The 18,169-nt window shown below is 41.5% G+C and overlaps 1 protein-coding gene across 1 annotated transcript in view; it reads right to left on the bottom strand.

Moving 5' to 3' along the window:
• The window catches only part of GPR158 (G protein-coupled receptor 158), a 317,486-nt gene extending 300,629 nt beyond the window's left edge, over positions 1 to 16,857 (bottom strand). Inside the window, exon 1 of the mRNA XM_003786747.2 lies at positions 15,604 to 16,857. Within this exon, the coding sequence (XP_003786795.1) occupies positions 15,604 to 16,496 (893 nt within the window). The 5' untranslated portion in view covers positions 16,497 to 16,857. The remainder of the gene's footprint in view (positions 1 to 15,603) is intronic.
• Positions 16,858 to 18,169: the final 1,312 nt, after the last annotated feature.

Consider the following 18,169-nt stretch of genomic DNA (forward strand, 5'->3'; position numbering starts at 1 on the left):
GGTCCCAGCTACTTGGGAGGCAGAGGCAGGAGACTTGCTTGAGCCCAGGAGTTGGAGGTTGCTGTGAGCTGAGATGCCACAGCACTCTACCCAGGCAGACAGCTTGAGGCTCCTGTCTCAAAAAAAAAAAAAAAAAGAAGAAGAAAAAAGAAAAGCTAGGGCTTCTAGAATGAGTATTAGTTCTCCCAGAGTAAAGGTCTGCAGTGGCGCAGAGACTGCCAGCTTCCTTCTCAGGCATCCTAAAGTAAATGAAGTCTTCCAGACAAGGGAGGAATCTACTGAGACACCAAGCCTACATATCTGTCACAAGATACTAACTTTATAGAGTAACCTAGTCCATCAGTCACAAAACTAGTGACCAACTAAGTATCATGGTTGGGAGAACTGGTAGCATGAAGGAGAACAGATAAGGAAAACAATGGAACCTGGAGAAAACAGCAATAATTCAGGGAACAGAAGAGAATTTATAAACATTTTAATTAGAGACCTCAAAGAGGTTTGGGAAAATGAAAATACAATATGAAAAATAAGAAATTTAAGAGCAAGCAAGAGGTCAAGAACATTAAAAGAGATTGCCAACTGTAAACTATTTCAACATAAAAAGGAAGAAAAATAAAATCTAGAAAGAAAAAGATAAAATGATTTTTAAAAAGTTAAGAAATAGATCATAAAGTCAAATACTCAACTGTAGGGGTTATAAAAAAAGAAAATGGACAGTGGAAAATAACTAATCATAAATGCAAATTTTTGAGTGAAAAAGTCTAAAAGAGGCCACTAAGTGGTGAAATTAATAAAAAGAATCACATCTAAGTACATCTAAGCACATCATCATGAATATTCAGAACCCTAAGGAAAAAGAAAAAAAATCTTAAAAGTTTCCATGAGGAGAAAAGATGACCTTCAAAGGTATAATACATCAGGTTAGCATCAAAGTTTTCATCAGCAACAATGAATGCTAAAAATGATACAACAATGTCTTTAAAATTCTGAGGGCAAAATGACTTTGAACCTATATTTCTAAGTTCTGACAATCAATCATGCTTGAAGACAAAGTCATTTTCAGAGATGAAAATACTTAAAAATTTTACTCCTCTCATATCCTTTCTGTAAAAGGTATTTGTGAGTGTGTTCCATGGGGTGAAAAAGAAGGCGAATTCTAGAAATAAGAGGCCTTGCACCCAACATACAGTTGTTGAACTAATCCACAAGGTCAATAATTTGAAAGGATCTCCATGATAGCTGTTCCGCTGAAGACCTAAAGCAACTTGTCTGAAATACGAGACTTCAAGAATATCTTGGCTCGGCGCCTATAGCTCAACCGGCTAAGGCGTCAGCCACGTACACCTAAGGTGGTGGGTTCGAGTCCCCAGCCCGGACCCGCCAAACAACAATGATGGCTGCAACCAAAAAATAGCCGGGCGTTGTGGCGGGCGCCTGTGGTCCCAGCTACTTGGGAGGCGGAGGAGACTCGCTTGAGCCCAGGAGTTGGAGGTTGCTGTGAGCTGTAATGCCACGGCACTCTGCCCAGGGGGACAGCTTGAGGCTCTGTCTCAAAAAAAAAAAAAAAGAATATCTTCAGCAGAAATGGAAATTTTCTTTAACGGATGTTTTCGGAAGTTGGAAGACCTTAGAAATAAAACATGATTTATTTTTGTTTAACATGAAAAAGAAAAGCAATTTGCAATTCCAAGGAATAGGAATCTTGATACTCATCTACATACACAAAAAGTAGCATGGTTTTGAGCAAGTGATCTGAAAAAAAAAGAGAGGCAATCTATTAGACCTTGAAATTTGGAACAGTCTTGAAATGGTGGGGATTCAGTTTTTCAAGTTCTATGTCTTAGAGATTACTAATTGTCAAAACCCAGATTTTCTTATAGTACTTAACAGAATGTAAATGTTATAATCTTTAATTATCTAAAAATATTGGAATAGGAAGGCAAAGGAGGAAAAGTAAAGAATAGAAGATGCTGTCTAAAATTTATAGGTGCAAAAGCCAAAGTAACTAATAGAAAAAATAAAAATAAAAACATAATTAATAAAACAACGGAGAGAATGGGGGAAGAAAAGAGAACATAAGCTAAACTCTACATTTGTCATATTGGAGAAGCTCATGATTATTGTATTTCCCAAAACCCACAATCACAGTTTTCTATTATTAATAGTCATTGTTAGAGATTCCCCTGCCTGTACTTCTCTTCTTGTCACGCAGAGGAAAAGTCCCCAAAGTTCACGTCCCATGTCCGTGGGCTTCTGGATTTTCTAGTCTCACTCCTCTGCACCATGCCTCTTGATGGCAGTTCTTACAGCAGCCCCTGATCTCAACATCTTAGACCTCACCATAAAAGGCAACAAAGTGTGTGTCACAAAATGCCAAATGCCAAGACCTGCCAGCCTCCAGCTTAACAGAGGTTGGGATGGGCGGATGTTATCCCAGGCATGCTGGTGAAGGAAGGAAATGCTTTGCCATGAGTTGACTCGCTGTGCCTCTCTCCTTGTTCTCCTGCTATTCGGATCTTGTTTATTTTTTACTTTATGGGCCTAAGCCTGGAGCAGGAAAAGCACCAAAGTGATTTTTGCAAGGAATTCTGGATTTTTAATTACTACCTCCCTTATCTTTCACACAGTCCGATTTATTCATTTACATTCAAGGATAAAGTAATTAAAAACAGCTTATTCATTCACTGAAATCTTATCAGAGAAACAGGAAAACCCAGTCTTCCAGAGCTAAAGAAGTCCATGGGCAGGAAGGCCACAGCTAAAAGAAGGAGAAAGAAAGAGGCCACAAAGTAAACAAAAACACAACAGCAAAAGCCATCCAAAGGGGAAAAATGGAGATGCACTCACAATACACAAATTAGTAGAGAGGTGGAAATTCGTAAAGCACCTAAGGTGTTTCTATGTTATCACAACGTTTTAGCTATTTTTGAGCACCTTCTCCATCCTTTCATCTTTCACCACACTACTCACCTCTCACTACATTCCAGCAACACTGGCTTTGTTTCCATTCTTAGAGCACTTGAAGCTCGCTCCTGTCTCTAGGCCTTTGCAGTTGCTGCTCACGATCTGGAACAGGATGACTTCCCCCTTTGACTGTCTACTTCTCATCCTTCATTCTCAGCTCAGAGCCAACTCTTCAAAGAGGTCTTTTCCTGACCACCCTATTTAATGGGTCTTACCCTACCCCCCCTTCAATCATTCTCTACCACATTATCTTGTTTATTTTTTTATAGCATTTGTTTCTATCAATAATAATTTATTATTTTTCTTACTTATTACCTATCTCCCCCTACCCTCAAAAAAACATCCACAAAGACAGGAATTTTTGCCTGTCATTGTAACTGTTATATCCCCAGCACTGTAGCCCTAGCTAGGTGCACATTTACATACAGGTTACATCTGGATAAACTCATCCGGTTGGGCAGAATAATCCAAAAACAAAGCCTCTTTTATAAAGTCTACACTACCTCATGTAATTTACTGAATGCTATACTAAAGTATGGTTTCTATTGAATGCATATCCCTGCACCATCATAAAGTTGAAAAATTATAAGTCAAACCATTGTAAGTTTGGGAGCATCTTTATAATATTTTTAAAAGGATATCACAGTCCACAAATTATGTCAGCCTGTTTACATATGCATATAGACAACTATTTTAAATCACACACGAACTTTATGGACACCCTGTATAAGGTTGTTTACCCTTTACAATAAGAGATATTCCTTTGGCAATGAGGGAAGCAAGTCCCAGAGAAAGTTAAATAATTTTCCGAGTGTCGCACAGTAAGTGGAGGTGGAAACACTTGGATTCAAACTTGGATTTATAACCCTAAAGCTCCTCCTCCTGGAATTCTTCCATACTGCCTCTCTGAAATAGGCAAGAAAGTTTCAAAAGGCACTGACTACAGGAAGTCATAAAATACAGTCCTTGTACTTAAAGGACACGTAGGACTGTTAAGGGAATAGAATGTTCACATAAAGAGACAAATAATAATAACAAAAAGCTGCTTGCTCTTATGGTAGTCCCCCCTATTTTAAAGGTGGAAAACCAACAAACCCATAAAGTAAAGGAAGAAACAGGAGTATATGTACCTGTGAGCTATCTGCCTTCATAAAGAACCTGCTAGTCATTCTAAAATTTGCAGTCCTGGGAGGGTCATTCACAATATTAGAATGTTACCCATACCCAGTATGGCCTGAAACCACATTTTTCCAGTGACTAAAACTAAAGTTACTAAAGATTTACAGTGTTTAATTTGTATTCTTAAAAGTCCTGTAGAATGAGTTATATGTGTTTCAACATTATCAAATGGTTTGCTTTTTCCCAAGTTTGTGTTTAAGGACCACCTCCATCTGAATGACAAAGACTTTGTAATATAGATTTCTGATCCAGTCCTCAGATCATCCCATTCACAAGGTCTTGGGAGGGCCTAGGAACCTACTGTCAAAGTCTCCTGGTGATCTTGATGCCCAGCCAGGTTTGGGATTAATGAATAATGAATGTAAATTAACCTTCTCTTAGGTACTTTAGTTTATGCTTATTATTAAACAGCAGGTTCACAGAAGCCATAAGTGGCACAAATGGCAGTCACTACTTCCCTTGGTCTCAATTTCTTCACCCTTAAAAAGAAAAATTAGATTACATGACCTCTAAAATCCCCTTCACCTTTAAAATTCTAATTCTTCAACAAGAAGCTTTTCAGATATTTTATCATAACGACACTTGCACTCAAATGTTTATAGCAGCACAATACACAATTGCAAGGATGTGAAAACAACCCAAATACCCATCAGTACAACAGTGGATTAATGTGGTATTTGTATACCACGGAGTACTAAGCCATAAAAAATAGTAGAGATCTAGTATTTTTGGTAACAACCTGAACTACAGACTAACTACAGACTATTCTTCTAAGGGAAGTATCACAGGAATGGAAAAACAAACACCATATGTACTGAATACTAAATTGGAACTAGACTAAATTGGAATTTGCACATAGGTTAGCAAAATTCAATGGGAATCAAGTAGGTGGGGGGGGGGGTTGGGTTAATTCACATCTAAGAGGTCTAATGCACTCATTCTGGGTGAAGGGCACACTTAAAATTTTGACCTCAAATGTATTAAAAAACTGGGTAACCAAAATGTGTGTCCTGCTGTAATATTCTGAAATTTAAAAACATAAAATTAGGAGCATTTCACAAGATATTTACTAAAACATTGCTTCTTTACAGAATGCCCCAATATCATTTGTTGTTTGCTTCTTCCTCATAAAAATGGAAAGGCAGCTAAATGACTTTTAGAGCACTGTGTTTTGAGGGCCTTGCCATAAAACTGATTATTAAATCAATACCTGAAACAGCTTTCCCAAAAGTTTGCCTCATCCAGAAAAATCATAATCTTCATCTTTCTTTTTAGTAGCTTTGGTGTCACCTCTAACATTCACAACACTGTCTCTCACTTTTCCACAAGGTAGGACAGCAAACTCCTCCTCCCTGAGTTCATGAACACGGAGTGAAAAGTGGTCAGTCTCAGTTTGTGCTAATGGCATTTACACTGTGAAGCCTAAACATTTTTCTTTCATCTTGTGGTCATTGTTTTTTAAGTTTTTTTCTGATTCAACATGATTCTAAACCATAATCATGTTAAAAAACTGCATCTTGAAAGATGTTCATCTGAAACCTTAAATGTTTATATTATGTAGCATTTCAATCCTCTCCTCTAGGAATTTCATTTCTAATAAGTACAAATTCCGAACAGCTTCTAGTTGAACCAGTAAAGATAAAAGCACACAGAATGTTTTCAAAATACATATTTTAAGGTATTAATATTCCATTAATGGGATAAGCTCTGCATTAGCATGATAATAGCTTTGACTTCCTGAAACAAAGTTCCGAAATGCAAGCACAGGCAACTTATCTGTATAATGATTAAATCTTCGGGAATTTGAGTCCTCAGCCGCCTGCTAAGGAAAAATAGTTCAGTTTCATCAGAACTGTAAAATGGCTCGGTGGTGAGCACAGCTTCATATAAAAGTAAAGCAATATTCCAGCAGTCAGAGATTGCTAATTGTTTTTCATCAGTTCATTCATCTCCATGTATTCCCTTTCTCTTCTCCTCTCTTTTCCCCCACTCTTCACATTCCTACTCACCCCTTCTGTTTCTCCAGAGACACACACAACTTTCCTTTTAATGGGAAAACTTAAATATAAAACATTTAATCATGTAAATAGTAAAACCATATTTATCAACAAATTCTGCAAATAATTTCTTCAGACATTCTTTTTGAGCCCTGATGATATATAAATGTAAATTAATTAATATTACACTGATCCATCAAAATTTTTTAGTTCTCAGGCAGTGCCTGCGGCTCAGTGGGGGTGGTGGGTTCAAACCCGGCCCGGCCAAACTGCAACAAAAAAATAGCTAGGTGGGGCGGTGCCTGTGGCTCAAAGGAGTAGGGCATTGAACCCCAGAGGTGATGGGTTCAAATCCAGCCCTGGCCAAAAACTGAAAGAAAAAAAAATAGTTGGGTGTTAAGGCTGGCACTTATAGTCCCAGCTACTTGGGAGGCTGAGGCAAGAGAATTGCCTAAGTCCAAGAGTTTGAGGTTGCTGTGAGCTGTGATGCCACAACACTCTACTGAGGGCTACATAGTGAGACTCTGTCTCAAAAAAAAATTTTTTTTTTTAGTTCTCATATCGGTTTGTATATATACATTGATCTTATATTCTAAGTAAAGAAATAGGAATGTAATCCAACAAACACATGGACTATATGCTTGCACATACAGAAAGATATACATACACAACCTTTGAGATAAGGACAGCTCCAGAAGCATATTGTATTTTATGTGTCCTATGTTGTCCTCTACATCAGTGGCTTTCAACCAGAGAGAAATTTGCCCACTTGGGGTCATTTGGAGACATATTTGGTTGACACACTGGAGGGGGTGAAAGGATTGCTACCGGCATGTAGTGGGTAGAGGTCACAGGTGTTGCTGACCATCATACAGTAAATAAGACAGCCTCTACAACAAAGGATTGTCTGGCCCAAAATGTCAACAATGGCAAGGCTGAGAAACTCCGCTCTATACAGTGGTATGAGACACCAAATAAGAAGAAAATCAAATTCTTCATTCTATCTCAGGCATCTTAAAACAAAAAAAGAAAGAAAGAAAAGAAAACGTTCATCTTCACTCTTTAAATCTCATTGACCCAAACAAGTTACATTGCTATAATGTACTTCCACTGTGAAACTTTCTTTTTTTTTTTTTGCCCTTTAGAAAGAAGAGACATATCTACTACCTCCTATTCTATTAGTGGTCTTTTATCTTGATTATCTTAGGCATTTTTCCACAGTGAGTGAAATACTTTGCTAGATGGTATGAGAAAAATTTTGATCCTAACTTTGCCTATCCTGAGAGTCTTACCTTACCTATCCTGAAAATAAAATTTATTTTCTAGCCCCTTGTTTTGTGTATTTCATATACATGAGAAAGAAAATGTGGTTACATGTCTTAATATGCTTTTCCATTTTGAACACAATTATCATGAAGATAAATAGAATCTAATTTATATAAGCAATAAGGTCTGTACTTTGTTTCCATATATGTATATTTTGTTGCATCTCGATGACTTTTATAGATGAAAAGAGACCTTGTAATTTACTTTCCCAGTTGTAATATCTTATTTCATCAAATATAAGATGCATTAATTATAAAATCCAATTTTGTTATATGCCACTAAAACAAAATAAATGCCAACTAAAAATGATGTGCCCTCAATCAAAAGATTTATTTCAATTTGAGAAGCATCAAAATGTGAAAATGGTGCATATTAGAATTAATAAAATACATTATTCTTTATCATAGCACCTTTCCTTCTTTTTATTTAAAGCCATGTGTCATGCTATTTTATACACATGCCATAATAATGTAACAAAGATTACATGATGTAATTACAAATATGATTGTTTGTATACATCAGACAGAACACATAATAGTAAAAAAGCTAGCTTAAAAAAAAAACAAAATCTATGGAACTCTTAAGTTTCCTTTTAAGTTGTAGGTACACTGGGTACTTGGCTAATTAGAAAGGATTTTTAATACGTCTACATGGTCTTGTTTTCATTAAATTGTTTAAGTGAGGGAAAGTTACAATAGATATTACAATGAATAAAAATCAACTGGATGGCAATTAACCAGAAGTATTAGTAACTATGTGTTTATGTGTTGGGTAGAGGGGAGGCAACTGCTTGGACAAAAAGATAGGTAACAGGAATTTTGTTTGGAAAGAAAAACTTTCCTATCAAGATCATATCACATTTAAGCTAATCTGTATTTGCTATAAACTCTGCCTATAATGAAGGTAATGAAATTAGATGTGTCCTATGATTGCTTCGAGGTGCTGTAATAGCCTTAGTTATAAAAGAGAAATTCAATCCTACTTCCTACACTAGCTTTGGCCTTGTAGAAAAGAGGAAAGAAAAACCTGTGAAAGACTTCTAGCCAAGAGGATTAACACTCTCCCAAACTGAAGAAGTATTTCATGTACCAACCATTCACCTAAATAGTTTTATAGGTCAAATGTTTTCCTATAGGAAGAAAGACTTGCTGGGAGCCCAGTTGCCCAGCCAAAGTGAAAATTATACTACGTGTAACTTTAATTTGTTACTAAAAGCTAAAAAGCAGATAAAGCTAAAAGACTAACAAAACAAACCCTCCCACCCCAATGCACATGACATTGCTGTGCTGGAAAAGAGTTTCCTGAGGCTATTGGCTGCCACCTCTCCCAGGCATAGCCACAGTACTGTTGAACGGCTTATCTGCACAAAATGACCATTAAGACGTCAAAGTTATCCAAATTCCAATGTGCGGTCTTAGTGATTCTGCATAGATAACCCTTCGTACACCAAATCAGAACTGAAGAGAGAAAACGGGGCCCTAATACGTCTGAACCAACCAACTGCAAAATAGCATCAACAACATACTTCTGGGCACTCCAGTGTATTCCAGGACAATCACAAAACGCGGTATATGTTGAATTCAATAGTACTCTTGGCCTACGTACTGGAACTTAGCCTTAAAACCTGAACCCTGTACAACAAACCGCTGCCTTTCCAAAATTGAAGATAACATTTGGCTTATCCAGAAGTGGAGGCTGTAAAATCAGTGCAGTGAGAGCATCAGTTCCCTCTCCCGAGAGTAGGCATATACTCTTGTAATTTGTTTAGCAGTCTTGGAAATCCCATTTCTATTTCCAAATTCATAGTCTAGAAAATAACAAGATAATCCTGTGCCATTGCTTTACTAAAACAGTCATTTCTGAAATTTTAAAGCCAACTACAGCGATAAATCAAAAACAGTTTGTTTCTCAGAGTAAGTAAGAAGCTTCAAAATGTCTAAATATTGATTGTCTTGAGAGAAATTACTCAGGCATACCAAGGCCCTTGGTTTAGAAATCTGTGAAGCAATTTCATATTGAATTTAAGTGAATTTCAGGGGGATTTTCAAATCTGGGAACTCAGATCATGCTTGTTTTGAAATATCTTATTTTGAAATAGAGTTCTCATTTCCATTAGTTTTTATACGTAACTCCATGTGCATTGATAGGGCTTTCTCTAAGTGATCATTATAAAGACAAACACAGAACATGTGAATATGTTCTGTAATTGTAGGAGAATCCCTCAACTAATTTCAGCAATGACTCAAATAAAACTTCAAAAGTTAAACTGATACATCAAATTATATGCATAAGCATAGACTCCTAGGTTTGTAAACAGGTCGCCTAGTCCAAACTCCTAAATTTACATTTGAGGAAATCAAGGCTTGGAAAGGCAACTACTTGCCCATGGTAACACCATAAGTCAAGGATATGATCCAAGCTGGGATATGATCCAACACATTCTGTCTCTAAGGCCAATATCTCTACCATGATCCACAGCCATTACAAGCCCTTACAATGATTAGAAATAAAACTAAACCACTATCTAAAGTATAAATTACTATATCTCATATGACTTTAATATATCTAAAATAAGAACGTTATAGCTAGTTAAGGACAGTATTTGGGAAAACAGAAGCTGTGATACAAATGCATTTATTGAACTTCCTATGTAATGACAGTTCTTCACAGAGTCCAGTGATTTTCAATTGTGCCAGGAGAGGAGCTTAGGTATGCCGAAAATTGTTTTAAAGATTATTAATTAAATTATTTTCAAAAGAAGTTCAAATCACAGTAAGTATATGTTTTTTTTTACTTTTTTTGACATAATTTAAGTGTCCCACAGAAATTTTACTATAGGTTTAAGTGTGCCGTGAGATTAAAAAGGCTGAAAAGCACTGATTTAGTCTTAGAGAATCTCTAAGGAGAAGCACATTACTATTCACAGTTTACAGATGACATAACTGAGACACAAAGGCTTCAACAGCAGGAAGTTCATCTAAAATCCCTTTGACCTATAATCCAAGAGTACACTTCTGGGCTGTTCCTATAGGTAGATCCCCTCACCATTACCAGCTCCTGCAAGAAAAGCATAGGTAGGATAAGCCTGGCCTAGAGCAAGATGGGCATTTCCTTTATGAATTGTCCTCTTTTGTTGAAAGCTGAAATCTGTACTAGAATCACTGAACGAGGTATGTGGTATGTGTGTGAAGGAGAGAGAGCAATGTGACCCCTCATTGCAGTCAGTTGGTGACACTAATGTTCATTAGTTTCTAAAAAGATTTCCACATTATTGTGATTTTTCCTTCATCACTTTGTTGCCTTTTTTACCAAACACCAGATCTAACATTGACTGGATTTCCTCTGCATGTGACTCTCCCAGCAATATGATTTCCACAAGGTACTGGGTTTATGTTTACCAACCCTGCTTCCAAACCTCACTTACTGGCCATTTGGATAACCCACTTAAGGGTTATAAAGGTATGAACCATCAAGTCCATTTCCACATTTTAATTATGCAGAAACCAATTTCCAAAGAGCTAATACAGCTAGTCAAAGACAAAGCTGGAACTCGAGGTAAAGTACTGACTCGAATATTCTCACTATACAACATAGATGATTGTAAGGTTGGTCTAAAAAGAAGAAATGTATATCATCTATCAGGACCAAGTAAATTAATTCAAGCCAATACCATCTTATTTTTTTAATAGCAAGATGAAAACAAAATTGAGGGATCAAGAGATAGAAAGCCATGTAAGGTGGTGAAAATTTTGCATAGACTTCCTAAATGAGGTAGATCTAAATTTGATTTCAGCTCCCTAGTTTACTAGCAATGTTACCCTGAGCAGGTTGCTGAACTTTCTGAACTTTTTGGAAGTTGTAACTGCCTGAGACTTCTAAGAATTAAATGCAGTGGTATTTATAAATTATCTACATATAGTACGTACTCAGTAAATATTGGTTCCCATTATTTCTAATCTGCCACAAAATAGCTGCGCCACTTCTAGCAAATTTCTTTAGCTCTTTGGGTCTCAGTTGCTTCAACTAGAGAAGATGAAACCAAATGAATTCCAAAGTCTCTTTCAGCTCATCAAGAAAGATTTAAATCCCAAAGTAACTAAGCTTCATTTAAATTCAACAAACACGTAAGTACTTCCCATCCATCCCCGCCACTGAACAATTCTAACCACCACCACAGAGGTGTTTATGCATTCAGCAGAGTGAGAGCCAATTCCATATAGCACCTTAAATTCCACAAAGAAAAATTATATGCAAACCAAAGAGCTCTAACTTTAAGGAAAACTCTACAAGGTCATCACAAAATGAATGCTGTAAGTAAAAATATTTTAGGGTCTACCCTAAATTATCATTCTCTCTCTTTTGCTAGGACAGAAAATGTTTATAGTATAGGTCTATAACATGAGACTTAAGAAAAAAATAGAAATTAGTGTCATTTAATTGAAAGAAAAATATGAGCAACAAATTTCTCTTCCCATGTGTGTCTTACAGTAGGTTTTACATTTTAACTTATGTGTGTCATTCTGAAACAAGGGAATAAGATTTATTATGAGAGTATTTTAACAATAATGAATGGTAATAAGAAGGTAGTTAACTATGTTCTCCACGTTACTTTTGAATTTTGTGTATTGGATTTACATTACAATGTGTTATTTTATGTCTAAATATTATAAGCAATACCTAGAAAAGTATTAACTAATCTTACATGAAAATTTTAACCTCAATTTTTTTCTCCTTTTCTGCAAGTAATTATCAATGATTTTTTATTACAAATAAAGCTTTTTACAAATAACACTCTCCTTGTTCAAAATACTATTTAAAAATCATAATTAGGATTTGTAATTGAGGTTTACCTTGCTCCCATACCTAACATTACTCATCTATATTATAGGATTTTAGAATACATATCTTAGATGATAAAATATCAACAACAAAACAGTTTTCCTTTTATAAGTATGAAGAAACAGAAAAGGCCCATTTAAATAGTATCTCAAAATTGGGTGCCTGTAGCTCAGTGGTTAGGGCACCAGCCATGTGCATCGGGGCTGGTGGGTTTGAACCCATCCTGGGCCTGCTAAACAAGAAAAGAAAAAGTAAATAGTATCTCAAATATGTGAAATTAACAATATAATCCTTTCTAAAAATTCAGCAGCTTTTTTCTATACGCTAATCTTTTTGTCCTAAAAGATGATAGAGAATAAATTATGTCCCCAAAATAGATTGTATACAAAGGTTCAGAGAGCCACAGAAATATGCCTTAGGTACATGCCTATCAAGCAGAGTGTAAGCCAGAGACAGATGGCCTGGATCCCATTTCTGTTGTTGCTACAAACTTGATAGGTGATTTTTGAACAAATCACTTTACCTTTCTAGTTCTATTTCTTCATCTATGAAACAGGTGGAACTGTAAGATTTTCTTCCAGTTCCTTTACTTAACATCTGTGTAAATCATCAATGCAGTATGTGAGGGGCATAGAACACAGGGCAAAGCACTCACAGGAGAGCTATTCTGCTTTTTGTGGTGCTGCTGGGACCAGCCAGCTTCTGTAGAGAGCTAGACACTAAATGGCTAGCTTTATGCCTTGGCCCAAGAATACCATCAATGACTATGAAGGCATTTGAAGAAACAAACTACTTTCTGGACATAGCGGGTAAAAAAAAAAAAAAAAAAAAAAAGGCATGTAAGCCCTTACCACCCTAGACCCTTTGTGTCCTCAGCCTTTCATCTTGATTAATAAAAGATACTGAGTTCATTTAGACAACCAGTGCTTTCTGATCCTTATCCTTAAAAGTATAATTCTGAAAAGGAATAATTTTCATCCCAGCTCCCCATCTGATTCTTCAAAATACATAACATTTTGTGAGGCAGCTGCATTGTACACAGCACCCCTGGGGGCATCTGCATCAAACAGAGTGTATGGTATAAAGTAGTGGACTTAAATCTTGGCTGTACTATTAAAGCTTAAAGCCTCTGTGCTTCAAATTCCTATTCTGTAAAATCTAGAAAAACCTAACTCATGGGGTTGTTGAGAGGGCTAAGGCAGGCAAAGTAGTTAGTACAGAGCCCGACAGTAGTGTTAGAATATCTAGCTAGCTAGACATAGATAGATTCTGAAACTTGGGGCTCCCTAAAAAGACTTGCCGAAAGGCCACAAACATTTTGGTGGCTATGAATGGCATCTGCTGATCTGTACTCTTCTGAGCAAACAACATGGCAAAGATTCAAAGCTAGGCTCAACTCTTTCTAATAGGATCCTGCAGAAATAAGGAGGAAATGAGATTATCTTGAAAGTAGGAAAGAGGGCTCGGCGCCTATAGCTCAACCTGCTAAGGCACCAGCCACGTACACCTAAAGTGGCGGGTTCAAATCCCCAGCCCGACCCGCCAAACAACAATGGCGGCTGCAACCAAAAAAAAAAAAAAAAAAATAGCCCGGCGTTGTGGTGGGCGCCTGTGGTCCCAGCTACTTGGGAGGCGGAGGCAGGAGACTCGCTTGAGCCCAGGAGTTGGAGGTTGCTGTGAGCTGTAAGGCCACGGCACTCTGCCCAGGGGGGACAGCTTGAGGCTCTGTCTCAAAAAAAAAAAAAAAAAAAGAAAGAAAGAAAGAAAGTAGGAAAGAGCTACTCTGATTTAAGGCAAGACCTTAAAAAGAAACAAACACACATAGGCAACACACACACACTATGGTCTTGCAGAATCAGAGAAAGGGGGTGGTTTTTCACTCATGCCTTTTGATGTGCCACCAGCTTTAACAGCTACAGAATTTGATAACTGGATGCCTCCCTAGAGACTATCTAGTTCAACTCCCTCACTTGTTAAGTAGCTGAGGCCCAGAGAGATTAAGCAACTTGCTGGAGGTCATTTGGCAGTAAATGGCAGTGCCAGGACAGACAAGGCGCTGACTTTCCCCCCTTGCCCGCCCAGCATTTGATCTGGACCTGGTATCTTTTCAGCAGGTCAGCATGCCGTCCTTGCTGTGCCAGAACATTAAACGCGCGCGCTCACACACACAAACACAAAGGTCTCTCACTTCTCCCCAGGTTTTTAAAAAGAACAGAAGCAGCCTCAGCCCCCATACCTTCTATCCAGAGCCTCCCATCGTGGGAATAGGGGAAGATTCCAGTAAATCTTTAGCCCTCTCTCAAAGCCTTTTCTGGAGTTCCTACTTTTTGTGGTCCTTCCTCACATCCATGCTTAAAGGCTCCTTCTAGAAATTCCTCACCTCAAAGGTCAAGTCACTTTCTAGGACAGATGTAGCGACCTGCTAATTTGTAAATTCTCAGGTTTCCTCAAATGCTGTACGTTAAGATAAGAAACAGGAAACTACACGTTTCCTCCAATCTCCCCGAGTGACTTCAGTCCGAACTGATTATTCCCTCCCCTAGATAACCAGGTTCCTTTATAAAGTGTGTGAGTGTGCGAAGGGCTGGAGAAGCCTGGAGTGCGCCTAAGACAGACCCGGAGGGGAAAACACGGAGGAAGGGAAGATTGGGGGAAGTGGGGGGTCTAGGTAGAGGGAGCGCACTGACCAAACGGCAAAGTCTGCATCCGGGGACAGCTACCCTGCTGAGACTGACTCACAGCTTAGCGACAGAACTGCCCGGGGATAGCACGGTTCTAAATATACACTCCGGTAACTGGGGAACAGACCGGTGCCCAAACTACACGGGCAGGAAGCAGGCGGAGGCTACTCCAAAGCGGCAGGAATAAGGAACCCTCTTTCCCTGCCGTCTCTCCGCTCTCATCTGACGCTCACCACCCTGTGCCTGGCGGACGCACCCACGCCCAGTTCACCAAGTTCTGTCGCATCGCCCCCGTTAGGGAACGCCCCTTCCTGCTATCCCGAGAGACCCAGGGAACGCAGAGCAGCCGAGGTTTGTGCTGGACCAAGCTCCCGCGTCCCTCACCCCGCGGGAAACTGATCCCGGAGAAAGGCTGTCGCTGAGTGCCCGAAGCTGACAGAAGTGGGGCGCTTCTCCCCCCTAAACTCATGTGCCCGCGCGAGGCGCCCCTAAGCCCGAGTGTCTCCCGTGAGGATGAGACTAGTCAAGTGTCACAGATAACTGTTCCTTCCCCATACGCGCACCCATGCGCAAAACCAAAAGGAAGGCTTTGCCTTTGCCTTCTTTCACCTCCCTACCTGAATTCCGGGACGAGGTTAGGCTGCAGCCCGTAGAAGGCAGCGGAAAGAGTTACCAGCCACCCGGGCTTGTAACTCCCATTCTCGCACTCCAGATAAGGCGGAGACCACTTGACATGGCTCTTGTCCCCGCCAAGTCCGTCCCTGCGCCGCCAGCTATGGCCCAGGCCCCGGGGTCCCTGATTGGAGCCGCGCCGGTGTAAGTGGGGCCTCCACTTGCGCCGGAGGCCGTGGAACCACTCGGTCTCCAGCGTGGCATTGGCCAGGTGGTGCGCGGAGGAGGATAGGTCTTGGAGCAGTATGCGACTCTCCTCACGGGTGGCCTGGAGGAAGACCTGTGGGGCCGGTGCGGACAGCGACTCGGTGCTGAAGGTGATGGCCGCCCGGGAGATGCTGGGCTCTCCCTCCAGGAGGCTCCGCACCAGCGCCTGGTACCACTCCAGGTCGTCCTGCAAGTTCTGCTCCCGCGACTTATTGCTCTGCAGCATCATGTTGAGGAAGTTGGTGGCGTGTGTCAGTGTGTCCAGCGCCCCGTGCAAGGAAGGATGAGAGCTGGCGAGGGCTGGCGACTTCCCCGGCAGGCCAGCCAACTCGTAGCGTCCGGAGCAGTTGGCTCGCTTCAGCTGGTGGGAGTCCCCGGTGTAGAGGTAAGAGGCCACGTCCATGGGCACCTCCTCGGCGAGTTTCTGCGCTAAGATGGTGCCATCCGTGGAGCGGCTCCAGGGAGCCGAGGGGTCGGAGGCAGAGGCTCGAGCCGGCTGCTGGGCGTGCTGCTTCCCTCGCAGGGTCCTCTCCCGAGGGGACTCCGGCCGTCCCGCAGGGTCGCGGCTGGCGCCGACAGCTCCCGGTCCCAGATGAGCGAGCAGGAGGCAGAGGAGTAAGGGGCGAGCCATGGCTCCGGTCTGGCTCGCGGAGAGGAGAGGAGGTAACCCGAGGAGTCACTTTTTCAATTTCGATCGTCAATTTCTCAACCGTATGACTTTTACTGGAGTCGTCCCCCTTCTCCAGATGACACCCTGTCCAAAAGGACTTTAAAACAAGAATGTTTCGAAACTGGCCCAGATGGCTAAGCCACCGTCATAGGAAATCAAATCACCTGTGGCAATGCTGGCTGTCCCCGCTCCGCAAGGGGCCGGCTCGGGATTACGCACCTCGCAGCCTCGAGCCAAACAGGTTACATCCCCTCGCGCTCCCGGCGGCTATAGTTAGCCTGCTTACGTCTTCCTGCCCGCCGCTTCCAGCGCCGCTCTCATTGAGGTGTGCTGGAGAGCTGCTGCTGTCGCTGCCGCCGCGCCCGCCGAGGACGCTGCTCCATCATCTCGCCCGTGGCAGGTCGTTCCCGCCTCCCGCCTCTGGCTCCTCCTCGACCGCTTCGCCCGGAGGCGCCGAGCGCGCGCACCGCCCCGCGCCGCGGCGCAGGAGCCAGGCAGCTCCCGGGAGCCCAGGTGTCTTTGAAGACGCTCGCCGCTCCGGCGCGGAGAGGGCCGGGCAGCTGGTTAATTGGAGCCTTCGGGTTTGGCCACAAACCGCACTCCTGCCTCTCCCTGCTCTCGGGAGGAAAGCCAGTTTAAAGAGACAGCTTGGCCGCAACCAAACCCTCGCAAGGCGGCTTCGAGTCGTCTTGCCCCCTGTTTGGTCGGCTCCTCTGTCAATCAGCCGACTGCCATTTGCCGGGCTGGGCGGGAGCTGTCCAGTGCTGAACCCGAGGCGCCGCGCAGCAGGCGGAGGAGGCGGCGCGGGCGCGGGAGGCTGCAGCGCCGCGTCCTGTCACCCACCCGCGTCCCGATGACTCGGAAGCCTGCGGGGACCGGCGGAGACCGGCGGGGACGGGCGGGGGCGGGCGGGGGCCGGGGGCCAAGCGCGATTCTGTGCCTCACGCGAAGGAAACTTGGCCGTACCGAGGAGGAGGGTGTTGGCATCTTGCCCGCTTAGTTGCCAGCCTTTTCCTTCGCCTGGAAAAGAGGGAGAAGAGAGTAGTTTTCATTTCTCACTGAAATCCGAGAGGAGGGACGTAGGATGGAGACGTGTCCTCCCGAGCATCTGCTCATTTCAAGCAAATTGTCAAATCTTCTTCCTTGTTGTCAGTTAAAGAAATGATTAAAGCCCACTTGCTGAGGCTGGTCTCAGCTCCGAGGGAGTAGTGGAGAGAGACAAGGACCAGCTGAGCTAGAAGCGGGGGAACGTGCCATGTTTAAGGAATCTCTTGGGGGGGAGGGGGACTAGAAGAGACGGGAACCTATGAAAATGCGTGAAAAGTAAAAATGTGTAAGCGAGAGAACATGGGGGTGGGCAAGACTGGTTGGAAAGAGAGAGGAGAATGAATAGACTGAGAAGGGAAGTCATTCTGACGGGGAGTTCCTGGAATGAAGAGATAAGAGATAAGAACTAATATTTCTGGTTAGCTATTGGTAGGGCCGTCCCAACAAAAGAAAGAAGTGCTGAATAAGAATCCCAAGCCCCCCCAAAAATTATTAGAAAACCCCTTAACACAGTCTAATTGTTTTATTTGAAGCTTATTAAGGAATTTGAAAGTGTCTGAAAATAGATCAGCAACAGATATGTCGTG

This window comes from Otolemur garnettii, unplaced genomic scaffold, assembly GCF_000181295.1.
Source record: "Otolemur garnettii isolate 467f Iridium unplaced genomic scaffold, OtoGar3 scaffold00019, whole genome shotgun sequence".
Taxonomy (NCBI): domain Eukaryota; kingdom Metazoa; phylum Chordata; class Mammalia; order Primates; family Galagidae; genus Otolemur; species Otolemur garnettii.